General features: G+C 34.8%; 1 protein-coding gene across 2 annotated transcripts; it reads left to right on the top strand.

Annotated features, from left to right (window-relative positions):
- The first annotated feature begins 1,492 nt into the window (after window positions 1-1,492).
- Window positions 1,493-27,601, top strand: LOC134228711 (myosin-VIIa-like). Of its 2 annotated transcripts, XM_062710390.1 has the most exons (45): window positions 1,493-1,657; window positions 2,907-2,950; window positions 3,332-3,592; window positions 4,061-4,245; window positions 4,997-5,118; window positions 5,369-5,625; window positions 5,878-6,031; window positions 6,557-6,633; window positions 7,293-7,549; window positions 7,806-7,884; window positions 8,145-8,276; window positions 9,508-9,643; window positions 9,858-9,964; window positions 10,674-10,811; window positions 10,950-11,210; window positions 11,457-11,636; window positions 11,765-11,860; window positions 12,015-12,137; window positions 12,600-12,707; window positions 12,879-13,010; window positions 14,495-14,566; window positions 14,740-14,952; window positions 15,155-15,241; window positions 15,551-15,646; window positions 16,000-16,241; window positions 16,466-16,583; window positions 16,855-17,157; window positions 17,245-17,472; window positions 17,645-18,060; window positions 18,708-18,877; window positions 19,047-19,234; window positions 19,661-19,776; window positions 21,997-22,157; window positions 22,337-22,428; window positions 22,546-22,607; window positions 22,761-22,913; window positions 23,209-23,314; window positions 23,691-23,805; window positions 23,941-24,027; window positions 24,528-24,634; window positions 24,869-24,987; window positions 25,419-25,485; window positions 25,573-25,773; window positions 25,910-26,029; window positions 26,470-27,601. In XM_062710390.1, exons 2-45 carry the CDS (start codon window positions 2,933-2,935, stop codon window positions 26,551-26,553), a joined length of 6,546 nt encoding a protein of 2,181 aa, XP_062566374.1. In that variant the 5' UTR covers window positions 1,493-1,657; window positions 2,907-2,932; the 3' UTR covers window positions 26,554-27,601. The 2 variants fall into 2 exon arrangements, with proteins under 2 accessions (XP_062566374.1, XP_062566375.1); XM_062710391.1 differs by lacking the exons at window positions 1,493-1,657; window positions 2,907-2,950; window positions 3,332-3,592; ... (1 more) ...; window positions 4,997-5,118; window positions 5,369-5,625 and adding an exon at window positions 5,649-5,678.
- The last annotated feature ends 398 nt before the right edge of the window (window positions 27,602-27,999 follow it).

The raw sequence follows: 27,999 nt of genomic DNA on the forward strand, positions 1-27,999 counted from the left end.
TTTATTCGCTTAGGCACGTAGCAACGGTCTTTCTCTCTGTCTCTCCACAATGTATATTCATTATAAAATACTTGGTTAGTATACGAATTAGGAAAGGTCAACAAGTTGCGGGAGGTCTCCTGTCTCAGTGTCCACACGAACTTTCATTATTAGGACACAATGTGTAGATGTGCATATTACCAGGAAGGGAAATTGAGTTTTTGGGGGAGCGAGGGGTATGTGAGCTTGCTCACTTTTTCTTTCATTTTTCTAATTTTTGTTTTCTTTTGAAGTTATTTTTTTTCAGTGCCCCTCCTCCACATCAAAAAGGTTGCTTTGTCCCACACATTACACTATATTAATGAAAAGAGAAAAAAAAAAAAAACCCCTGCACTTTAATTTATCCATCTCGTCAGCATTAGTGTTTATCGTGATTATCCCATTGTCAAAAAGTATATTATTAGTTATGTAGACATTTAAAGGGGCAATATATGGGATCCTTGAAAAAAAAAAATGCATATTAGGCGGGGCTTATATTTATGTTGGCGTTTTGTCCCCCCCCCAATGTTTCCACACACACAAAAAAAAAGATACTTCGGGTTTTATTACTTATAGGTTCGAATCCAACGAAGATCACAAAAAGAACACTTTAACCTATATTTTTCTCAGAAAAGTTGTATTTTTCATAATTTCATTTCAGAAATATCAATAATGAGATATTTACTCTAAATACTTAATTCAGCCTAGTTCCACACAAGACCGTGGAGTTAGGTGGGGCAAGAGAATAAAATTTTATATGGTATCTCTATGCCAACATATTTGATGAATCAATAAATCGTAGGGCTGGGCAAAAATAATTGAATATCGATTGTTTGGTATATTGCAATACGCTTTTGTAATGCCTAATTATACCGGCAAAAGCCGTGGGTTTCCGACGATGACCGGCAAAATGCTTATATTTAATAAATATAAAGAAAATTTGTCAAAAACGTTTGTGATTAAGTCTGACAGTAAAAAAGAAGCTGTTGCATGGGTATACTTCAGTGCATAATTGTATTTTTCCTTTTGGTTACTTATCATATAGTTATAATTCTGCGTGTAAATTGCACAATAATTAGAAAATGCTGGTTTTATTTTCATTGAAAATATTGCAATCTGACATATTGCAATACAGTTAAAATATCGCAATACGAAATATCTGGTTGATTCCCAGCCCAAGACTACTTTTTTTTTAAAAAATAGTTTCAATTTAATAAATTGAAATTATATTGCAAGTTTGTTCAAGTTAGGCCCTATCTGGAACAGAATGAGGTTACTATCATTGAGCTAAGCCTGGTAAATGGACCGAGAGAGGGGTATTTTTTTTATATGATTTTTATTAAATTGGTTTAAATTTCATTCCAGGGAAACTGAAAATATTCAACGTTTAGAAATTCTTTTATTTATATGGTCGGGTTCGGGATGCCATTCAATTGACACAGGTAGCTGTACAGGTGAGATAACAAAAACCAGTGGTCACGTGACGTGTGCCGTCTAAAAGTATAGTGTATAGACAGGTTTTAATTCAAGGGTGTGTCCATTTTGGAAGCTTGACAGAACGTACAAAATGTGGAATATATGTTAACAATGGAATATCCTAACTATTTCCAAGATAATACGTTTTTTGAAATTAATTAAGGTAAACCTATATCGCTGATATATTATTAATAGGGTGAACTTTATGGTGGATTTGGCATCCGGGTAGATAAGGCCTCTTTTATGCCATTGATGCCATTGTATATTAAATACGAATGTTTTGATAATATAGTTCGTAATCTACATTCCTTTGAACACGTTGGGTATATACTGTACTGTTTGACTTATTACGTACTTGTTATTATTACAGATGTCTGAGAATATTTCAATCTAACATAGTCGATGAAAAAAATCATAATAAACAGTTTTACTTTGTACACCTGGAATTGTTCAATGGAATATTTTCTCAGATTGGCCTATTTGTACCTTTATATGGCATGTTTCAAATCACTATCGTAAAAATCAATGAATATAGGAGAGAAGCCATTCCCCCTTGGTCCTTTCTCAGTCTTGAAATTAGGCTATAATTATAATTCATTTAGACTTAAAGATATAAATTGAAGATTTAGCTTCCAGGAAGGGTGGTTACAGTGGAAGGAGACAGCTTGGGTATGTTATACATGTATGTGTCACTTCAAAGGGGAAATCAAATAGGTATATGCCCTTCATAACAAGTAATTCAGGTCGGTATTGAGAATTTCATTTTGGATGCAGTTAAAAATATTAGGGTATATCATAATCAGCAGAAATCGTACATTAACATTACTAAACCACTGCGCTGGACTGATTATGTTTTAATTCATTTTAGTTACTTCATGTACATATAAAATGTATAGGTGTTCTTGTGGGGTGATATTGCTGAGATGTGCTAATTCATACTGTCAGAGTTAAATCCTTGAATTGACAAGTGTTACATAATGCCATAGTGCAAGGTGCTTGCTCACTAAGCCCAATAAACTGGCTCTGTGGGTATTCTGGTTTCCACTAAGGAGTACTACCCTTATGCCAATTAAATGTACTGGGGAAATCCTTAAAATTAGAGATATTGTATAAATTATTCATCAGTCATTGTTACATATAGCTAGTTTAATAAAAAGGTTGATAATAAAGTTCTTTTTGTTCATAATTTGATTTTTTTAAAGATGTGAATTTATTCACATATTTCTTCAGTTCTATATGATACAAAATCAATGCATGTGTTATGTACCTGTAAGGTTGTTATATCTTAGTATGTTATATAAGTGTAACATTATACAAAGGATTGTGAAGAATCTTGCCAGGGATTTCCAAAAAAAAGCTTTGCTTTATTCATAGAGTCACACTTGACCTTGACAATGTTCTTTCTAATTTAGTGACACCTAGACATCAAAAAGTTACCATGGTGATCCTAACAAAGGTATTGTAAGCTTTAATCAATAAGTGAACTAGAGTTACTGTAAACCAACTTTTATTCGCGTGCGAGAAATTTTCGCGAAGTTCGCGAGGGCATTGTTATCGCGAATATTTCTCGCCGTAGTCCATAATGTCTATATGAACAGATCAAAAAATTTAAATGTAGTTTAATCCCGGTTGAAATAAAGTCGTCGCGAATAAAAGTTGGTTTACAGTATAAATAAATTTATGTTTTGTACACTTTAAATAATGGAGACTTATAAATAAATGAATAAAAAAGCTGCAATGAATAAATTGATAAACTTGTTATTTTGTGTGATTTCCTTGAATCAGACTTGGCATACAATTATGTTCATTTCATTAAAGTGTCATTTCTGTGTTTAAGGGAGATCATATTTGGCTTGAGCCAGCGACCAAAGGAGAATTTTCCGTGTCCATTGGCGCCCGTGTGAAGCTTCACGACAAAAGCCGCATCAACGTGGTGGATGATGACGGGAAGGAACACTGGATCGATCTCAATCGTCCGATGCGACACATGCACACGACATCAGTGGAGGGCGTGGAAGACATGATCCTGCTTGGGGACCTCAACGAGTCCGGAATCCTTAGAAATCTCTTCATCCGATACATGGACAACCTCATCTATGTAACAATTTATTATTTTTAATTTTCAACATCTATTAGGAAAAAAAGCTCTTTTCTTTATAGAATATTAAAAAGAATTTAAGTTTGAGTTTTTTTTAAAGAATAGGACCTCTATTTGTTGATTCGGTATTTTCCAATGCTGATATGTCCTAGCTGTTTATGTTTAGCATCTGAAAAACTGATTTTGAAAATAGATTTTATTGGGATAAAAATTCCAATGTTATCTATACATATAAATGTGAAATTTCCTCTACAAAAATAAAATAATAATTGAGAGAAATTTTCAAGAATCTTTTCGATTTTATAATTGGAGAGAGAGAAAAAAATACTTAGAATATTTTGATTATTACATTTACAACATATATCTTAAACTTATTGTTCTGAATATAAATTGATAGTGGGTTTTTATCTTTTAAAGATTTTTGTCAAACTTCAGTTTCTAATCCCAAACCTCCTTGTTCTGCTGTAGACATACACTGGCTCAATTCTTGTGGCCGTCAATCCGTACCAAATCCTCCCCATCTACACTGCCGAGCAAATTCAACTGTACAGAGACAAAAAGATTGGTGAATTACCTCCACATATATTTGCCATTGCGGACAATGCCTACTACAACATGCAGCGCTATAACAATGATCAGTGTGTTATAATAAGGTAATCCACATGACTGACATTAATTTAGGGACTGGTATATATACATGTATATTATTATAAAAGTAACTTGATCCGAAGGGTCGTATCACGTCAAGTTGAGAGGCGCAGATCATCAGATTTTACGAGATGCAAAGCGCCTGTCAACGAGACGTAAATCGGCTCTTCGGATCAAGTTACTGTTATAATGATAAATTTATTATATACCCCCTTATAACTAGCTAAATATAGCAAAATAAAACTTTAGAGATCAATTGTATAATATATATCCATAAAACAAAGCAAGGCTAATTGTAGTAAGAATGTCAACAATGGTGCTTTTACATGTATAAGCTAGCTTACATTATTTTTTATTAAAAAGTGTCTGGATTTAAACACACATTACTGATATTGTGTTGGGATAAACTGAACATTTACACTAATGAGAAGAGTTATGTCCCTTTTCATAGCACTCTTTTCTTTATTTAGCAGAAAAGAAGTATTTCCCTTCATACAGTGTTAATAATTTTTTTTTTACCACATTAAATTTTGAGCATTGTAGAGTTTATTTATGAAAAAAAAATTATTGCAATTAGTTTGCTGTTTAATGATAAATTGCCTGGCTAATAGGACTAATAGGCTTTCATAGAACACAAAAGTTGTCTTCATTGACCTCAACAATGCTTCATAATATATTATAGATAATTTCATGTATTTATTATTTATAAGATTATCTTGTCCTGACTGTAAGTGACACTGACTACTTCTGTTTTAGTGGTGAGTCGGGGGCCGGTAAAACAGAGAGCACTAAGCTGATCCTACAGTTCCTGGCAGCTGTCTCAGGACAACACTCCTGGATAGAACAGCAGATCCTAGAGGCAAACCCTATCATGGAAGGTACGTCCATACTTATAGCACCATTAGCAGAGGGAAATAGAAGTCTAATGTAAGGGGGGGGGGACCACAGGCATTGTGGCCATATTGTAAAAGAGTACATTCTTCTGGGTCTGCTATTTTGAAAAAATATAAATATTGAACTGTAATTTAAAATATACTGTAGGATTAACTTCATGAACATCTTTAATCTATGTTTTTGAGCACGGCAACTATTTGGATAATACTTACAAACCATGAATTTATTTTGTAGCTTTTGGAAATGCCAAAACCATCAGAAATGACAACTCCAGTAGATTTGGAAAATATATAGACATTCACTTTAATCAGAAAGGATCTATAGAAGGGGCCAAAATTGAACAATATCTTCTGGAAAAATCTCGAATAGTTACACAAGCTCATGACGAAAGGAATTACCATATATTTTACTGCATGTTGGCTGGGATGACAGCTGAAGAAAAGAAGAAACTAGATGTAACAGATGCCACAAGTTACTGGTACCTCACACAGGTAAAATATAACTAGACGTAACAGATGCCACAAGTTACTGGTACCTCACACAGGTAAAATATAACTAGACGTAACAAATGTCACAAGTTACTGGTACCTCACACAGATAAAATATAACTAGAGGTAATAGATGCCACAAGTTACTGGTACCTTACAAACTCCTTGCATAATTGTAAGTAAGTTAGCTTTTTACTAAAATCTGACAGCTGAATCACAGAGATAATGACTGAGACCTACATGTATCTTCTGTAGGGTGGATCCATAACTTGTGAGGGACGGGATGATGTGAAGGAGTTTGCCGACATTAGATCTGCCATGAAGGTCCTTTTGTTTAAGGATTCAGAAGTGTGGGATATTCTCAAAGTTCTAGCTGCACTTCTCCATGTTGGAAACATTAGATACAATGGTAGTATTTTTATTTGAACTAGAGTTACAGTAAACCAATTAAGTTCTATTACCACAAGAGAAATTAAAAAGAAAATTGCAGAGTACCTTAAGTCATTTTAAAAGATATTTTTTGATATCTAAAATTTGTTGTTGGTTTTAGTCAGTGGCATATTTCTCTTCAATTTGCCCAAGTTTTATTGTTATCTTACATAATGACCGATGATCACGTGTCTTTTTGCCATTTATAGCTATAGAGATGATAATGTGTCTTTTTGCCATTTATAGCTATAGAGATGATCATAGTCTTTTTGCCATTGTAGCTAATATAGAGATGATCATGTGTCTTTTTGCCTTTTATAGCTATAGAGATGATTATGTGTCTTTTTGCCATTGTAGCTATAGAGATGATCATGTGTCTTTTTGCCTTTTATAGCTATAGAGATGATCATGTGTCTTTTTGCCATTGTAGCTATAGAGATGATCATGTGTCTTTTTGCCATTTATAGCTATAGAGATGATCATGTGTCTTTTTTGCCTTTTATAGCTATAGAGATGGACAACATAGAGGCCAGTGAAGTCCAGGACATTCAGTACATCAACAAGACAGCTCGCCTATTTGAGGTCAGTTATCATACACCTGAAAACATTGGCAGATTATTTTATCAACATTGTTTCCACAGTACTTAGATTTTTGTTTCCTTCAAAGCAAAAATATAATATGCTCTTTTTAGAGTTTGTCAGTTGGTACACTATATCAGAAACCTGTTCAGAACACACTGGGATTGTATTTGTCTATTTATTCAATACAAAATGCATAAGGAGTTTTTACCTACTTTACATATATATCGATGACTGAACTTAAGCAGATAAAGAGAAAATGTGTCAGGTCTCATGACTACTCAAAAATTAATAAATTGAAAATTCACTCAAAGTTCAAATTTCATAAATTTTCAACCTCCTGCATCCTTCAGTGTTCTTTTGGGAGCTTAAAGCTAAAAGATTATAGGTATGTTGATGTGGCTTGTTTGATTTTTGCTCAAAGTAAGCTGACTCTTAAAGAGACAATTTTAATGCAGTTCAAGATTACACAAAAGAGGTTAAAGGTCAAATAAAAATTGGCAACTTGTTACAGGTCCAATCAGTGTCTTCTTAGGACTTTCTTTTTCAAATATACACCATTATTGAGAGATAAGTAATACCTACATCTATCCATATATACATGTAAAGTAAAAGGAAGCAAAATTTCTTCACAGTGTTCACAGTCTTTGATTTATGAACAGGTGAGAGCTCAGGACTTGATAGATGTCCTGACAACCCGTACCATTGTGACGCGGGGCGAGAGTGTCACCGTTACCATGGGGAAAGACAACGCAGGGGATGTACGAGACGCTTTTGTCAAAGGAATCTATGGTCGCATGTTTATTTGGATTGTAAATAAAATTAACGTTGCTATCTACAAACCAGCAAAGGCTAACCAGTTTAGGACTTCAATAGGAGTTTTGGACATCTTTGGTTTTGAGAGCTTTGATGTGAATAGGTATTTTTATTAAATTATCTTCCAATCTTCCACACCTGTCCTGTGAATTGGTGTGGTCTTTGTTCTAGACATAGAAAGGCTTTTTTTAATAGATTCTGAGACATAGATAATAAAATGTTCATTGAAAGTTACTTTCCTCTTTTATGTGGAGAAGCAATTATATTCAATTATGTGTATTTATATCTTGTGTATTTTTCATACAGTTTCAAAAGAATAAAATACTGAATGGGTTCATTAATGAAACTTTTTTTTATAGTTTTGAACAGCTCTGCATCAATTATGCAAATGAAAATCTTCAGCAGTTTTTTGTTCAACACATTTTCAAGTTAGAGCAGGTTTGTATTCTTCGTTTCATTATTTTTGGCAAATAAACCTTTTAATCTTTATTTATTCATCAAGTTCTTTATCTATTATAATGATTATTGTTGAAAAAATTACATTTGTTGACTTATGAGTACACTATACTTTGTCACGCAAAATGTATCATATTGAGTTAATTGGAGGTTCTGTATTATTGTTGTAATGGAGGTTACATATTGAGTTCATTCTGTTTTATGGAGGTTACATATTATTGAGTTCATTCTGTTTTATTTAGGAAGAGTATGACAATGAAGGAATCAACTGGAAGCACATTGAGTTTGTGGACAACCAAGACACACTAGATTTAATCGGAGCCCGGCCTATGAACCTGATTTCACTGGTAGATGAAGAAAGCAAGTTTCCAAAGGTACAAATCAGCTTTGATTGTTTGAATATATAGTGTAAAAAGACAAAAGTTCCAGAGGAAACCTGTGCAAGTATAGAAACATACATAGGAACTGGGGGAGAGGGGATAATTTTGCCGATATATAAAATACTAAAGACAACATAGTTATTTTATTCTTGTGACCCTTTAACCCCCAGCCTCCCCAGAACTGAGATTGCTTCCTATGGGCCTGAATAACTGAATATTTACCACTGGTGGATGTGGTTACAAATGAATTCCAATATACATGTATCTTAGCAGTTAGACAAATGAATTCCAATATATCTTAGCAGTTTCTTCTGACAGTTGATGAAAGTTTTAAAGCAAGATGAAAATACTCCAAATTGTTCTTTGTTGAAACCCCTGCAGTTGCTGTACAAGCAGAATTAGATACATGTATATTCTTTTTTCATTTGTTTATCTTTTATTTTTAAATTTTTCAAGCAAATTTTTATTATTATTATTTTTAAATTCTTTATTTTTTAAGTATCATTATTTTTTTATTATACATGTAAATGTTTACTTTTTACTACATCTACTTGTGTTTGTTTTGAATCGAAATCTAGAGGTAAATATTCATAAAACACTAAATTTTAATGAGCTAAGCAAAAATTTGTACAGCTTTCCTTAATTATCAAAACATTGAATGTACATGTATGTATGTGCATACATTTGAACAATAACATTCTCATTATTCAACATTTTCTTTTTACATGTAAGCAGCTTTATTTTTAGTATCAGTTGTTTATACAAATGGTACTTCATGCTCGTTTGCATGATGTTGTGGATATTTTCATTTCCATCAGGGACATAGGTTGAGGATATGCATGTTTTATCAATCAATTATAACAACTAATATTTCTACATCTTGAAATTTTAAAATATATTTACCATTTATGGTTTTGTTAAGTGTTAAATCCATTATTTTCATTCCTTGCCTATATTTATTGCCTCATAAATGCTATTTTTAATGTGATACCTTTTAATTTAACCAATGAATTTATGATATTAAATTACTAAGTAAGTAAGATTTTAAAGATATTTATGGAAATTATCTTAAACCTTACACATGTTTAATATTAGAGGAATAAGAATGAACTTTGTTGCAGGCATTTTGGAATTAATTTTCAAAATTTATTCACTTCTAACTAATGGCCTAATGATTGAGGCATTTAGTTGAAGTAATGTTAAAATATGATTTTTCTTTCAATAGGGAACAGATCGCAGTATGTTGGACAAATTCAACAACAACCATAGGAGTAACAAGAATTATCTACAGCCTAAGTCTGACATCAACCTACAGTTTGGTCTCAATCACTTTGCTGGTGTCGTGTTCTATGACTGTAAAGGTAATTACCTTTTGTTAATTGACCATAAAGGTAACCACACAATTTAGTTATTGATGGTTAAAGTAACAATACAGTTCTCTTATTAGTTAAGACAATTAAGTCAGGCATTTACATGTTTCAGTTTCCTTTGATTACCAATATGATTTTGTATTTTTGTGCTGGATATTGATAGATTATAGGCTAGTTTTGATGATATCTTTTTGTAATAATACAGGTTTTCTGGAGAAGAACCGAGACACCTTTAGTCCAGATTTACTGGGACTTATACAGGCCTCCTCCAACAAGTTCCTGGTCAACCTGTTTACACAGGACATAAACATGGTAAAGAATTACTATATATCACTCATGATACCTTCAATGTTAATATGTTGTGAACTAGATTCTCCATACAGCAAGGTTCATTTGTAAACGAAGTTGGATTCAATATAATGCAAATCACATTGATGTAACCAGTCAAATGCTGCTCAGGTCACAGTAACAATAAAGTACTGTAAACCAACTTTTTTTATCGTGATGACTTTATTTAACTGGAGATAAACTAGTTCGTGACAATTAATTTTTACAGTCAAGCCTATTTTGGATCTGCATGTTGTTATGAGGTATATAGACTTTATAGACTGTTCGTGACGAGAAATATTTGCGATGAGGGGGCTCTTGGGAACCTCGCGAAAATTTCTCGCACACAAATAAAAGTTGGTTAACAGAAATCACTAGGTTTTCTGAAAACATGTTAGAAGACAAAAAAAGATCATTGTATAGGATTGAAGAACGTAGCAACAATGGGAGAAAACTACACATATATCAGTCCTAGTTTGGAAAATTCATGACAAATATTTTTGCTATTCTTACATATTTTAAGCCTTTTCATTTCGATTAATATCTGGAATTTTATTTGAAAAAATATTTTGATACCAGTATTGTTATAATTTATAATACATGTATATTAAAAAAACAAGTTTTTAAAATTACAACAAAATTACAACAACCCTAAGACAAGAAGTGAGCTGTATTGTACCTAACTCCATTACAGGGATTGGACACGAAGAAGAGAGCCCCCACCCTGGGATCACAGTTTAAGAAATCTCTGGAGCTGCTAATGAAGACCCTGGGAGCCTGTCAGCCATTCTTTGTCAGATGTGTCAAACCTAACGAGTACAAAAGACCTCTGGTAAATCAAGTCTGGATTTATCTGTCTATTTATTGTGTAGTTATCACTTATCTGCTATAAGAGGTACTGTAAACTCACAAAAATGTAATAGCTATTGCCACTTCAAATATTGTGACTTATTATTTAATTGTATTTTAGGAATTTGACAGGTCACTATGCTGTAAACAGCTAAGATACTCGGGAATGATGGAGACGATCCGAATCCGACGTGCAGGTTATCCAATCCGACACAAGTTTACAGACTTTGTGGATCGCTATAGAATCTTGGCCCCAGGGATAGGACCGTCTCATAAGGAAGACTGTAGGGCCGCCTCAAATAAAATCTGCTCCACTGTGTTTGGTGCTGCTCCACCGTGTGGTGGCGATTACCAGATAGGAAAAACTAAAGTGTTTCTCAAGGTAATTAATACCTGTCTGTTTTATCAAATCTTTCCAAAGCGCTTCACTGGAAATCATTGCATGTTCCCTATAGAATGGTATTTTATGATAACTTAAATGCCTCATCCATTGTCTATGGGTAATAGAAAAATATTCTCATGTACATTGTCTTAATTCTTAAAAAAAAATGAAACATCTGAATGATATCAGTGCAGTTTATGTATTGTTTTAATTTCTTATACCGGTAATAATATTACACATTTTCAGGATGCACAAGACGTTTATTTGGAGCAATGTCGAGAGAAGGAGTTGACAAAGAAGATTCTAATCCTCCAAAAGACGATCCGCGCCTGGCATTGTCGACGACGCTTCTTAAAGATGAAGGACAGCTGTATAACAATGCAGACCGCATGGAGGGCATATATCGCCAGAAAGAGGTTCTTAGTGGTAAGGGACATCATTAATGACTCCTCATCAGTTAACATACTAGGATTTCATGTTTTATTCTCAATTTTTGAACACAATCTAAAACTGTTAAGTAAATTAACTAATAGTCAGTTGTTACTGTTTTACAGATTAAGAAGGGTTACCAGCGACTGCAGGCCATCATCAGGTCCAGGATTCTGACCGCCAGGTTCAACGCTGTCAGGAGTCTCATGACCAACCTCCAGGTACGGAAGTCATGTTCCTAGTCATGGTATAGAGCAAGGGTTTATTTGAGTTAAATACTGTTACTGTAAACAGAGATATTTATGTGTAGTTTGCTCGAATTTGTACCAGAGGTAATGTGCTAGCATATAAATTGTATGTCTTTCTTTTCTGTAGAGGTACTGCCGAGGCTTTTTAGTAAGACAGTGGGCATCCAAGAGAATGACGTCGATCGTCAAACTCCAGGCCTGCATCAGAACTCTGATAGCCAAAAAGAAGTACAGGAGACAGAAGATAGAGGTTAGATACAAAATAAAGTGGTAGTCAAGTCAGGTCTCCTTGACAACACACTTCTGAGTAGTCAGAGAAATGAATCCAGGATGATCTTTATTGCTAAGAACCTCTCCTAAAAAGACTTCCCATCTATATTCACTTCTAGAAGCTTTTGTTGATAGATATAGCCAAAAAGTCTCCAGCTTAATCAATAATTTTAAGTTATTGCCTAAAGAAGCAATTACTGAGTGGAATATCCACCAGTCACTTGGGCATGGGACTGTTTATAAATGCTGTTGCATTACTTTCAGACAAGTCTCAAAGTTCATTGCATGTATAAAAACCCCTATTTTTGATTGTTTATAAATGAAAGATCTCAAACTTGAAAGCATCAATATAGCGAACGTAGTTGTTGGGAGTATTATAAAGTAAGTTTATGTACATGGTATTTACTTTATTTACTGAGGTTATTGTACATGATATTTACAGTATCAGAAAATCCAGGAAGCAGAAAGACTTAGACTTGAAGAAGAACACAGACTGAAGAAGAAAATGAATGAAAAGAAAGCCAAACAAGAGGCCGAGAGACTTTACAAGGTATGAACAAAATCAGGCTTTTCATAGAAGATGATCAATGGTTTAATCTAAAAAATACTCCCAAGTATGCCTCAATATATGATAAAGAGGTTCAAAATAGACCTCATTTAGCACTATTTAAAGGAAAAAATCATTTAAAATTTGTTCAATTGATGTTTGGTTTTTATTCAGGAACGACTGGCGAAGATGGAACAGGAAGTTACAGAAGAGGAACTTAAACAGAAGTCAGAGATCCTGCACAAGAGGGAACAGATTGATCTGGCCGAGCGAAAGAAGAATGAGACAGTCAGCGACTCCAAACTGGTGAGAGGCCTCCAGTGTTTGATAAATACAGTTTGTTCTTTTGCAAACTTTGTCAATTAATGTCTCCCTCTTTGTAAATCTTTTAATGGTTAATTGCATGGGAAGGAGATCTAATTTACAGTATTCAGAAGAAAACATAGGAAAAAAAATGTCTACTTTCTTTTTATACCCCCCGCAAACGAAGTTTGGGGGGGTATATAGGAATCACCTTGTCCGTCTGTCCGTCTGTCCGTCTGTCCGTCCGTCTGTCCGTCTGTCCGTCTGTCTGTGCAATCGTGTCCGGTCCATATCTTTCTTACAGAGGGACATTAGAATCTACTACTCCACACTAAGATTGCTCATGACCTAAGGGTGTGTCATGACCTTGACCCAAGGTCATTTGGGGAAGTTCAAGGTCACGAAGAAAAATTTCATAATTCGTGTCCGGTCCATATCTTTCTTATTGATAAACTTGGTAGGTTCTCATTTCACTGAAAGATTGCCCATGACCCAAGGGTGTGTCATGACCTTGACCCAAGGTCATTTTAGAAAGTTCAAGGTCACTGGAAGAAAATTTTCAAAAATCATGTTTGATACATATCTTTTATAGATAAACTTGGTAGGTTCTCATTTCACACAAAGATTGCCCATGACCCAAGGATGTGTCATGACCTTGACCCAAGGTCAATTTGGAAAGTTCAAGGTCACTGGAAGAAAATTTTCATAATTCCTGTCCGGTCCATATCTTTCTTATGGATAAACTTGGTAGGTTCTCATTTCACACAAAGATTGCCCATGACCCAAGAATGTGTCATGACCTTGACCCAAGGTCATTTGGGAAGGTTCAAGGTCACTGGAAGAAAATTTCATAATTTGTGTCCAGTACATATCTTTCTTATGGATAAACTTGGTAGATTCTCATTTCACACAAAGATTGCCCATGACCCAAGGGTGTGTCATGACCTTGACCCAAGGTCATTTGAGGTAGTTCAAGGTCACTGGAAATTCGTGTTTGCCCATATCTTTCTTATGGATAAACTTGGTAGGTTCTCATTTCACTGAAAGATTGCCCATGACCCAAGGGTGTGTCATGACCTTGACCCAAGGGTGTGTCATGACCTTGACCCAAGGTCATTTGGGGTAGTTCAAGGTCACTTATCATAATTCGTGTCCGGTCCATATCTTTCTTATGGATAAACTTGGTAGGTTCTCATTTCACTGAAAGATTGCCCATGACCCAAGGGTGTGTCATGACCTTGACCCAAGATTATCTGGGGAAGTTCAAGGTCACTGGAATAAAAATTTCATATTTGGTGTTTGATACATATTTTTATTATGGAAAAACTTACTTCTGAAAAACCCAGCGGGGGGTATTTTGTCCCGTTTGGACAGTTCTAGTTTTTTTTTAATGTATTTTTACTTAAGATAGATTTAAACAACACTGAATGAAAGAGTCCTGGAAATGTTGCACAATGAAATTAGAATTTGTATTGGATTGGTTTCAGGTGGAAGAAATTTTTAATATATTTGATGATGAAGGGAATGAACAACAGGGAGATGCACCTTATCCCTTCATGGTAAGTTCATATGTAGTTTGTCTTTTTCCTGTGAAATATCTCATATTTGCTGTTAAATGTCATGTTTTGAAAATAATAAGACTGTCATATAACTCCAACATGTCCATGAGTTTGAAATAATGAAGTTGCAGTCCGTCCTGTTTATCTGTATTAACCTATGGTTGTAATTTTAGGACCTGGAGGAGAAACGAAGGAAGATGATATCGGAGAACGGTCTTGATTTAGATGAGATGGCCATTCCTCTCCCAGACGATGAGGAGGATTTATCAGAGTACAAGTTCTCCAAGTTCGCAGCCATGTATTTCAAGAATAACGCCTCACACACTTACATTCGCAGAGTCCTTCGAGAACCATTGCTTCCCCTGGCCAGTGATGGTGACAAACTGGTTAGATATAGGATTTATACTAATTATCAATATTATCTGTCATGTGTTGTCATTCATTTTTACAGGGAAATAAAATTTGTATGTATTAATGATAACTTTCTAATTTCAGTGTTGATCTAAAACACTTTTTATTGTCATAGTACAAATTAGAGATAGACACAGAGATCTGACTTCTCATATCTTCTTGTGTACCTTATTTCAGGCTGCCTTGGCTGTCTGGATCACAATTCTAAGATTTATGGGAGATTTACCAGAACCCAAATACCACACAGCTACAGCTGAAACAAGGGTAATTCTATTGTACTGGAATCAGCTGATCCTCAAAAAAATCTAACAAGTTGTTTTTATTTTTTAATTATGAAGGGTGTTTGTGAAAATTTTAGCAGAATTTATGTGAAATTCAGTATTTATGAAATATTGTGGCTTCTTAAAATTGAATACACAATATGGCAAGGAATAAGTATAAATAGTTATGATTATAAGGATCTGCTGTCCTTTGCTGGGTTCTTCTGATTACTGATGTCAATTACAAGCAAATTTTTATATTGATAGTTTCACTAGAATTAAAAAGCCTTCAGTTTGTGCTTGGCTTTTTCAGGATACAACACCAGTAATGACGAAGATCTATTCCACACTGGGACGAAAATTTAACAAAAAAGATCTGGAGGAAGCCATGAGAATGGGAATCGATATTGTAAGGTTCACGGGTTTTAAAATGGTCTTTAGATCATCATTTTGATAGATGCCTCACTGAGATTAAAGTTCAAACAGCTTTCTTTGTTTTGCTGTAGCTTTTGACATGTTTCAATTCCAGTGCAAAAAAGTAAATCCTCAGAAAATTACATTTCATGTTCCTCAATCATATTTGTATTGTGCAACATGTTCAATCTTGAGAACTATTATTAAAAGTATTTATTTTCTTGTAAGTAGACATTCACTGTAAATCTTTGATAATCTTTATTCCATTTTCTTTTTTATACACTGTATATTTCAGTGAAATTTTATTTATGTGAAAAAAGTCTTCAAAGAATTAACTGATTATTGTAGGAAAAAGAGCCGATTCCTGGGATTCGTGGCTCTGGTAAGAGAAGCGTGAGGAAGAAGCTGGTGTCCCTCACCCTGAAGAAGAAGTCCAAACTGACAGAGGAGGTGACCCGCAAACTACAGCAGGAGCTGGACAGCAGCTTCTCCTCCACAGGAAGTAACGCCCTCCTCGAGGACCGCCCCTCCTCAAACCTGGAGAAGCTTCACTTCATCATAGGACACGGCATCCTCAGACCCGACCTACGGTGAGGAAACTATCTGTCTATATTTACTTGTGTTTGTTTGTTTTGTGTTGTTATATGTGTTATTCAGATGTACTTGTATGACATGATAAACACCAATTATAAATAAGTGGCTACAGAGAAAAGTTGCATGTGAACAAGACAGCTTTAGATGAAGTTAGATTTTCTCTGTTACTCAGTGTGTGATACAGTTTATTAACTGACCTGTGTTAACTCCTTTTTAACAGAGATGAGATCTACTGCCAGATCTGTAAACAGCTGACCCAGAACCCCACTAAGAGCAGTCACGCTCGCGGCTGGATCCTTCTGTCTCTCTGTGTCGGATGTTTTGCTCCCACGGACAAGGTCGGGGTCATTCTGCTTTGAGTTTGAATTTACTTGTAGATAAAAAAAAAATCATAATCTTCAGTCTATAGAAATGATCTGTCAGTTTTTGCTTCAGATCATAGCACATAAATTTTTGTTCGAGATACAAAATTCTTTTAGGTGTTCATATATGATCTATATGTTAGTTTAACATTACCATATGCAACTCACATTCAGGTTCATTTTGTAAATGAAAGGAAGATGTCAGACAGACAAGGACAAATATTTATACAATATTTTAATCATGCAGTTCATAAAATACCTGAGGAACTTCATCCATGAAGGACCCCCAGGCTACGCTCCATACTGCGAGGAAAGATTACGGAGGACATTCGCTAATGGAACCCGAAATCAACCCCCTAGCTGGCTGGAATTACAGGCCACCAAATCTAAGAAACCTCTCATGCTTCCCATCACTTTCATGGATGGAAACACAAAGACACTGCTGGCTGATTCTGCCACAACAGCCAGGGAGCTCTGTCAACAGTTGTCAGAAAAAATCGGCCTACGTGATCAGTTTGGATTTTCTCTGTACATCGCATTATTTGACAAGGTTAGTTGAATTTGAAAATTAATATAAATTGTGACCTTGATTCTGATCTGTGTCTGAGTAACAGGGACAATGGCTGGTCTCTTTCAGGTGTCGTCCCTAGGCAGTGGAGGGGACCACGTAATGGATGCAATCTCACAGTGTGAGCAGTATGCCAAAGAACAGGGGGCCCAAGAGAGGAATGCCCCCTGGAGGCTTTTCTTTAGGAAAGAAATTTTTGCCCCTTGGCATGATCCTCAAGAGGACCCCACTGCTACCAATCTCATTTACCAGCAGGTTGTACGGGGCATCAAGTTTGGTGAATATAGATGTGATAAGGTACGCTAAAGAATAACAGGCAAATCCAATCTTGTTTTGTTTGTTTTTTTTTGCCCTTCTATGATTTTTTTTTTTTTGCAATATTTTTTAGCACCAACTTTTAAAATGACATGCACTCAACAGGTCAGATGTCTTTCCATTAAGAATCGTTTTCTTTGAATTTTTTGCATAGGAGGATGACTTGGGTATGATTGCTGCCCAGCAGTATTATATTGAGTATGGCACTAGCCCCTCCCCTGAGCGTTTGCAGTCATTGCTGCCTTCGTACATTCCAGACCATGCTTTAAATCGACCAAACGCCATGGACTTCTGGCTCTCAACAATATTAAACAAAATGAAGATACCGTACTTTACTAATGAAAAAGTCAGAGCCCAAAAAGTGAAAGAGGATATTGTTAGTTATGCCAAATACAAGTGGCCGCTACTGTTTTCTCGTTTTTATGAAGCATACAAATTTGCTGGACCTAGTTTGCCAAAGAATGATGTGATTATTGCTGTGAATTGGACTGGTGTGTATGTAGTGGACGACCAGGAACAGGTTCTCCTGGAGTTATCCTTCCCAGAAATCACAGCAGTATCCAGTAGTAGGTAAGTAAACCAGCAGGGTTTTATAGGACTTGTTCTTACAGAGTAGGATCAGGGGCTGTTGTGGAACTGTCTACTGGGCACAACCACCACAAGTTCCTCGCCCTGACTTAATAAGGTAAATGGAAAAATTCTGCATTTGACATATGAAGGACAGATTGTATGTGCACACCATTGAAATGATTGAATTTGCCAATGATGACTTGAGAATGGATGGTTGATTATCTTGTATCATCAGCATATTTTTTATTTGCCTGCCTTCCATTAGAAACTGTTCATAGTATTAATATTTTGTTACTTTACCAAGCGTATAAAATTGATTGAACTGCAATATCTCCTACACCAGGGATGTGTCAACAAAGTCATTTTGCTGGCCCAACCACCTTTTATTTATGTATTAATCATCAATACCTTGATGTCTCAAAGTTTAATCTTGGTTCCCATCAAGTGTGGGATAATGGAAACTGATCTTATTTGAAAATCATTAGAATGTTTATAAATTTGATCTTTTTTATCCATTTTATGAGATAATTTATTAATTTTTGTTGATTCACTAGATGTTTTACCTTTTAAGTCAGTTCAGAAATGTTTAGCAAAGTGAATGAAAAGTTGATTTGATGTTACCTAACTTATAATTTGTCAACTTTCAGAACTGGAAAAATGCATGGCCAAAGCTTTACTCTTGCCACAGTTAAGGGAGATGAGTACACGTTTACCTCCCCTAACGCTGAGGACATCAGGGACCTAGTGGTGACGTTCCTGGAGGGTCTGAAAAAACGCTCCAAATATGTGATAGCTTTACAAGATTACTCCTCCCCAGGTAAGATATAATCAGTGATTCTCATTGAAATCGTCTCTGAACTTGATTTCATTCTGAGCGGATTTGTTTTGTAGGAGAGTTTTCCTCTTTCCTATCCTTCAGTGAAATCATTCTGAGCTGATTTGTAGTCTTCGGTGAAGTCATTTTGAGCTACTTTTTTTTTTTGTAGGAGAAGGTTCCTCTTTCCTCTCCTTCAGTAAGGGAGATCTCATTGTTCTGGATCAACAGAATGGTGAGACTGTGATGAACTCAGGCTGGTGTATTGGCGAGTGCGTACGTACCAAGAAGAAGGGTGACTTTCCAGCAGAATGTGTCTATGTTCTTCCTACCATTACACGACCACCACAAGAAATACTGGTAAGTCACAGGAGCCATTGGGACATATACATGAATCTAAGGGATATAGACAAATACATGTAGTATAAAAATGTAGTCAACTGCAAATAATTTGATTTAATACAGTATTAAATTTCACAATTATTTGTAGTTCACTAAATTTAAATTTGGAAGAGGAAAGTAAACTGATTTTATTGTTATATGGTGCATGCTTTAAGGATTTATTTCAAGTAAAAATATAAATTTCACAAGAAATGAAGGGAGACATTTCAAACATTACTTAGAAACTGGACCTCAGTCAAAGACAACATTGATTTTTGTGTTGTTCTGTAGAACCTGTTTGTGCAGTTGATTTTTGTGTTGTTCTGTAGAACCTGCTTGTGCAGTTGATTTTTGTGTTGATCTGTAGAACCTGTTTGCTCAGTTGATTTTTGTGTTGTTCTGTAGAACCTGTTTGTCCAGTCGGGTGACCAGACCCTGGCCCCCACCCATCAGGAGGTCCCCGAGGACATGACGGCTGAGAAAACCTACACCCTGGAGGAGTACGCACTGGACCACTTCAGGTAACTCAAACACACAGTTAACTGTTCAGGTAGTTAACTCAAACACACAGTTAACTGTTCAGGTAGTTAATGAAAGTATACAATTAATTGTTCAGATAATTAAAGTACACAATTAATTCTTCAGGTAATTGATTAAAGCACAGTTGATTATCCAGGTAATTAATTAAAGCACACAGTTAATTATTCAGGTATCTAATTCAAATACAATTTAATTATTCAGTTACGTAATTCAAGCAGAGGATTTAGAGTTTGAAGAACCTTATGCCCTGTTCACACAGAGAGTTTAATTTGAATTAAATGTAAAGTTACTGCAAATTAGCTTTGCTTAGCATTCACACGGAGAATTTTATGCGAATTTGTTTAATTCGAATTAGTTTTCTGCACATTAAATTACTTCGCATAAGCTCCGTGTGAACGCTAAGCGAAGCTAATTCGAATTAAATTTTGAGGCATGCGTAATGGCAAAATTAAGTCAAATACCACATGTCGGCGGTCACCTTCAAGTACTTGTGCTATTTTTGAGTGAAAAACTAAGTAAAATTGTGTTAATCACTAAAATGTGTTTACAGACTCTGTGACATTATGTCAGATGCATCTGTTTCTGCATAAGGTGACGTGATTTGCAAATGACGTCATAATAGCCTTACTGACACCTGACTGTAGAAGTAAAATTTAATTTACATTAGTTTACTTCACATTAGCTGTTGTGTGAACGCAGTTTAATTTGCATTAGTTTGATTTGCATTAGTTTACTTCGCATTTATTTACTGCGAGTTAAAGTCATCATGTGCACAGGGCATTAGTATCAAGACACAGTTTATTCTCGCATAATTACCAGTGTTAGATTGACTTGTCCGGTGTGAGACAGCAGTGTGAGATTTTTCTGTCGTACACTGTGTATTACTACGCCGCGAACGATAAAGTAAACATTCCGTCATGATATAAAGAAATTGTAATAATGTTAAAAAATATCACATATTATTAAAATGTTGTCATTTAACTTATTAAAATAAACTTATTTTCATTCAAAATATTGTATTTTCACTTTTTAAATGGCACTATATTTAGATCGCGGAAGATTTCTTCTAGAATGAATGTTTACGCTATCGGATAGATAAGTTTTTTATTCCCAGTTTTAATCTATCTAAGGGGTGTTAAGAAAGTTCGTTCCATGATAAAATATTTTCAAAAATTTAAAAGTAGTGCTTAATTAAAGAGATAAATTTTTTTTGTATGACAAAATAATAACAATGTGCTATAAATTTATAGCAATTCATTTCTAGCATAGGCTTTTTCTTCCATATGAAAATATAAAATGTATATAACATCTTTAAAGCTCCCGAATGATAGAAATGCTGGTCATTTTGGGTGAAAATTAAGGATAAGTTAATTTTGTTCTCCATAACTTATCTTGCATCAGGCAAGCTGATGAGCGTAGTTATAAGAACGATTGATTACTTTTCAAAAGAATAGGTTTGTAATTTTGAAATTTTTCACCGACTATATAAGTTTTGCATAATATTTAAAAGGATGTGTTGACCTGTGTGTTTAATACATGTTACAAATATGCGTAATCCCTATTTGTTCTGCACAGACATCATCTGTTGTAATACCTACCCTCCACTTGTTGATTCAACAAAAGGCAGTTAAAACCTTATTAGTAGCAAGAATGGACTACGTAAACATGAAATATCATAAATTGTAACTATCTTATCATCGTATTTCTTTTCGAAAATAAAAGAAAAATGTGGAATGAACTTTCTTAACACTCTTTAATTAATTAACATGGACTGAAATTCATTTTATTAGTTTACACTACGTGTAAACCATATTAATTAAGATACACTCTCTCCGATGGTGTATTTAGATTTTTAATTAGATGGAAAATTAAAAGAATATATTTTTAGCCCTATGGCGATGTCATTGACAGGCCGTTATTTTGGATAAAATAATGCGAGAAAAATAATCATTCATCACATACTCGTGTGGGAATAGTGAAATTCCACCTCGGGGCCAAGATTTACGGTCTAGGACTCGGCAAAGCCTCGTCCTAGACTGTGAATCTTGTCCCCTCAGTGGAATTTCACTATCCCACACTCGTAGTAATAAATGATTCTATTAATCTCATAACGTGAATGTTTAGTGTGATGTCATTACCCTCTATGTCAGTTTCTTGCAACAGCAGAACAAGGATAAGAACTAGTAAGTTTGGACTTTCAGACCTCCTCCAAAACGTACGTTAAGTAAGACCTTGTCCACAGCAAGGCGAAAAAGACCTGATGAACTGTGGAGGTATTCCAAAGAACCACTGAAACAGCCATTGCTGAAAAAACTTCTTGGGCGTGAAGAAATGAGTTCAGAAGCATGCATGGCATTTTTGGATATCCTTTTAACAGAACCATTCAGACTAATTTATTAATCAGTATTTTTTTTTTGGCATCTATTAAAGTTTTCTCACCCTCAGGGTTGTCTACAATTTAGAATTTAAACAGAAAATCTTCATTTCTAAACATATAACGCCAAGAGACCTCTGTACATTTTGTTCCTTAACATTTGCTACCTATTCTGAAATATATGGGGGATCACCCATCTCGGAGAGGAAGAACAGCCAACGAACTCACAGATCAAATATTTGAACCACCACTCAGAAGTGTAAGATTTTTTGTTTCTCATTAACATCAAGGGGAGCGGGGTCTATTGTGCAATAAAAGAAAAAGTTTCCTTCCAGTTTCTCTCATGGATTTATATGTTGTTGATTGTCTTTTCCAGGAGATTCTTAGAGACGAGATTTACTGCCAGATTATCAAACAGCTAACTGACAACAGGAATGAGTGAGTGTCTGGCGCTTTTTTCTTAGTATTTCTCACTGCTCCACTTATATTTTGACTGTTCTTTCATTTTTATTTTGAAAATAATGTTATTTCACTTGAATTAAGAGTTAATATAAACCTTGTGTTGTGAATGTTTAATGATGGCTGTTGCAGCACAAGTGAGAGAAGAGGCTGGGAGTTGATGTGGCTAGCTACAGGGTGCTTCACTCCCAGCACCAACCTCCTTAAAGAAGTGATGCAGTTCTTACGATCCAAGAGGAACCAGATAGCCACGGACTGTGTCAACAGAATGCAAAAGACTCTCAGGTAGGTAAACATAGAGCTTCAGTCTGGGCAGAGACAGTGCCCTTCAGAATATTTGTCAGTTTGTACCAAAAAAAAAGTTATGTACAGCAAGTAAATAGATCCATGAAGTATATCATTCTTTCTGCACAGTAAGTGAGTAGGTCAACATTGGTACATAATTTTTCGTTCTGTACTGTAAGATTTGATATTGTTTTATTTTTTATTCAAGCTTGTGTCTCTGAAGAAACTCATTCTATTAAATTTCAGAAGTATCTTGATATAGTTAGATCAACTAGATATTTGTGTTTGGTTTCAGAAATGGGACGAGGAAGTACCCCCCACACCAGGTGGAGGTGGAGGCCATCCAACACAAGACGACCCAGATCCTCCACAAAGTCTACTTCCCCGACGACACTGACGAGGTATAAATAAAGCACAGGGACTAAACAGTGTAAACTGGTTCTAAGACTTAACTATATCACACATTTAGTATATAAGATATTTGTCAAGTTGTTAGAGGAATCTTAATTTGACAATCGGTATATAAGGTTAGTTAGCATCACAGATGCTTAAGTCTGATTGGCTTAATTCTGGTGGGCTGACCAATCAATTTGCTGCTGCACACTTTTCTACATTGTTAACTTGAAAAATATTGGAAAGATTAAAGCTATGTGTACATTTTCAAATGAATGGATATTTCCTTAAATATTTAAAGTTGGTTCTTTAATTGATTGGGGTTCTTAGACATGAAGGAGAAGACGTGACATAGTTTTGACTGACTGTGTTTTCATTTTGTAGGCATTTGAAGTGGAGTCCAGCACGAGGGCCAAGGATTTCTGTCTTAACATTGCCAGTAAACTGCTGTTAAAGTCCTCAGAGGGATTCAGTCTTTTTGTAAAGATTGCTGACAAAGGTGAGAACAAGGGCTTTTATTCTGTCAATTCCTTAAAATTTCAATGAAGGAATATTTAATTTTGAAATGTAGCATTGGGTCTTATAATATAGATATAAATATTTTATCATCTCTGGATTTAATTTTCTTTCTCAGTGATTAGTGTTCCAGAGGGGGATTTCTTCTTCGACTTTGTCAGACATCTCACAGACTGGATCAGAAAGGCCAGGCCTACACGAGATGGTGGGTACTATTCAAACATATAATATTATTCTATTTTCAATGACATTGCACATAAAATACACATTTTTTTGTATATGAAAAAAAATTCTTTTAAGTATTCTTTGTTACAAAAAGTTTTTATTGACTGCAAAATCTGTTTATAATGGAGGGGTATATGATAAAATTTATCATTATAATAGTAACTTGATCTGAAGAGCCAGATCACATTGAGTTGACAGGCCCACATCAGCAGCTCCTAAGAATGTACCGGTAACTGCTGATAATCTGATGACGCCGACCTCTCAGTCTCACCTGATCTGGATCTTCTTGCTGTTATAATAATTTATTTATTCTTATTTGTCTTTCATATTGGTTTTACATAACATTGTGTATATTTTTCTTTCTGTAGTTACTGAAAATCTCCACTACTATAAAATTGCACTATACAATGTTGTTAAGTTTCTAATTTGCCTATGTTATCTTTTTGTCATTTTGGAGTAATAATTTGGTTAAAATTGCAGGGAGTGTTCCATCCTTCACCTATCAGGTCTTTTTCATGAAGAAATTATGGACAAACACAGTGCCTGGAAAAGACCCCCATGCTGATCAGATATTCCATTATCATCAGGTAGGGCCAGCTCTTAGATTCAGTATCTCTAATCCACTGTTATAATGTTTCTTGTATTGGAGAGGTTCTAGGTCAGAAAATTTTACAAATTGACAACATCTCTAGAAGTGCATGGAATCATGTTCAGTTAAAGTGACCTTGATTATAATTCAAGGTTTAATTAATTCAGGAAGCTTTATGCTCTTTTTCACCTGTAGGAAAAGTATTTTACAAATATTTCAATATGTGATTTAGGAGTTACCCAAACTACTACGAGGTTACCACAAATGTAGTAAGGAGGAGGCTGCCCAGCTGGCTGCTCTTATCTATCGCGTCAAGTTTGGTGAAAACAAAGCCAACCTTGCAAACATCCCGTAAGTGGTAGCTCTGGATCTTTTATTTGTTCTATAGATTATCTAAATAGGTATTTATGCAAACTGTAGTTACTTCTGTCTATGGATTTATTAAAGACTGCTAAATTAAATATTATGTTCAATAACAAACTTTTCAAAATTATACAATACTGTAGATCACTTAATTTTTGCGACACCTTATTTTCGCGAGATAGTCATTGACCCTTTATTACCGAGACAAAATTTCCATGAATTGTGGTCATTTCTCTATGTAATACTAAGGAATTCTAATGAAATATCCGCGAGCATACCTTCTCGCGTATTAACGCGAAAAAGTTCTCGCTAATAAAAAGTGATTTACAGTATTTGACTGTTAATTTGCAAGATGTCTGACTTTTAATTTATTTTGAATGTAATAGATGAGGGAATTATACTATTGGATTTGCTTTCAGTCGAATGCTGCGTGAGCTTGTACCAAGTGACCTGATAAAGGCTTATTCCCCTGACGACTGGAAGAGAGTGAGTGTTACTGTATACAGAGTGTTGCTTCATCAGTAAATTGTAAAGTGGACTACTTTTATAAGGGATTTTTGTTGTCCATTCCAGCACATCATTGCATACATCAATAAAATTGGTGGCATGTCAGCAGAGGAGGCCAAGGTCGAATTCCTGAGGGTCATCTATAAATGGCCGACCTTTGGATCAGCTTTCTTTGAGGTCAAGCAGACAACGGAGCCTAATTACCCAGAAATCCTGCTGATAGCAATCAACAAACATGGTGTTAACTTGATACACCCAAGTACAAAGGTAATCTAATTATTAATTCACCTAACTCTAGTGAAATTACTAGCTTCTAGCAATTTGATCTTGGTTAATTTTACTATAAATCAGAGAGGAAAAGTTTTTAAGCCTCAGGTTTTTATGTGCACTTCTTTCTGTTTAGGACATACTTGCGACACACCCATTCACAAAGATCTCCAACTGGAGCAGTGGTAACACGTATTTCCACATGACGATTGGTAACCTTGTACGCGGAAGTAAACTACTGTGTGAAACTTCTCTGGTAAGCAATACTTTGACCTATGTTAGCTAAAACATGGTTATAATGAAAGTCCAGAGTACTTAAACATGGGTGTAGTAAAAACAGACTGCAACTAAACTTGGTTGTAGTTTAACTGCAAAGGAACCAAATATGGCTATAGTGAATCTTCAGAATAGTCAGTAGTGATTTATTTATGTAATGTTGCTCTTAGGCAGATCATTGTGTCTGCACTACAGGTCTTTGCTGTGGAGAAAACATATCTACACTTCTTGCATATGTTAGACAACATACTCCACTTTAGTTCTCCCCTTGAAACACAGTTTAAGGGGATATAGTCATGTATGCGTTTGTTTGTGGGTTGTGCCATGTGCAAAATGGAAGTGACATAATTTGCATCAGGGTCGATGTTGATGCTGCCTTGATTTACAAATATGCTGTATGTGCTTATCACTATTTTTCAGGGGTACAAGATGGATGATCTTCTGACATCATACATCAGTATGATGTTAACTAGCATGAACAAACAGAAAAGTGCCAAGAAGTGATGACAAATCCTAATGCTTTACAAAGACATATATGCAATAAGGACAGCAGAATGAATTCTCGTGTCCCAAATTTAACCTGTGATAAATTTTCTTTTATTCATGAAAATAGGCTTTTTTCAAAAAAGTTTTTAAAAATTCTTTACAAAAACCATGGTTTCCTTTAATGTCATGTGTTTAATTAGAAGTTATGGTACTGCTATATAATCCAATGTGGGGGTAATTATGACATAATTTCATGTGATTTGATAGAGAAACAATTTAGAGAAAGCATATACATACATATAATTTCTGTATTTTATTTGTTTTACGTAGCAGTATGCTTAAAAAAATGATGAACTGTTGTAAATATTCATTTCTAAAAGCAAGTATATGAATTTATTGTAAGAGTGCACATTAAAGGATCTTTATATATATAAACATGTATACTTACAATATCAGATATTTGTTCAGTCTCGCATACATTGTACAGTCCTTCATATCAATTCTTTATATAGTATATAAGACATATTGTGGGGGGATATGGCTAAATCTAATTATAACAATGCTTTTTCCAAGTTTTTCATTGTTCAGAACCCATTCCTGAATTTGCCTGTTTTAAGTGTATAGCTTGCCTAAACTTGTTATTTATTAAATTGTATTGTTAAATATAATGTATATATGTATGCTTTAACAAATTTGTACACAGGGTGTAACAAGATATATATATTATTATACGACTAATTGTGCTGAATTCCATGGCTATGAACATTTTACAGCTCTGTCTCAGTGATTCTTCTCCTCCAGTTGTAAACTTGCTTTGTTAGTTAGTATCCATGGTAACTGTTTGTGGTTACATAAGTGCTTGAATATGTTGACATAGATTCTGAAATGAAGTCCATCCTTATACTACAGGAACCATTAACAAATAATATGTGTAATAAGACTTCATATTTTTATGCAGTTCATAGAAAATCATTTCCATTTCCAGAATGACATAATGATACAAGGATCCAATGTTCAAAATCAAAATATATGGCATACAAAATAAAGTGATACAGTTTTATATAAATTTGTCTCAGTTTTCTTGTTTTGAAGGTACTGGTACACTGTACATGTATGACTGTTTTCTAGCTTTCATCACATTTCATACTCAGTAGAATAAGAGATTTTTATGGGAAAAAGGGAAAACTATAGTTGTGCAGTGAATAAAAATATGGTATGTTTGAAGTGTGAATGATGCACACTGCACTCTGTTCTACTCCAAGCAGTTATGCTCATGCATTTGAAAAAAAAATACATTAATAACATATGACATATGGATTGTTATGTATACCTTCTTAGTGAAGTGGGATAGAGGTAACATTCCTAAATGATGAAAAAAAAACTGTGGTAGAGGTTCAAATTATCAGAGTAAAACAGAGTTTGTGAAACATGACCCTGTATGACAGCTGTGAAGGTTAAAGTTTC

This window comes from Saccostrea cucullata, unplaced genomic scaffold (genome assembly GCF_032062105.1).
Source record: "Saccostrea cucullata isolate Sc308-1 unplaced genomic scaffold, CSIRO_AGI_Scuc_v1 ctg54, whole genome shotgun sequence".
NCBI classification, from domain to species: domain Eukaryota; kingdom Metazoa; phylum Mollusca; class Bivalvia; order Ostreida; family Ostreidae; genus Saccostrea; species Saccostrea cuccullata.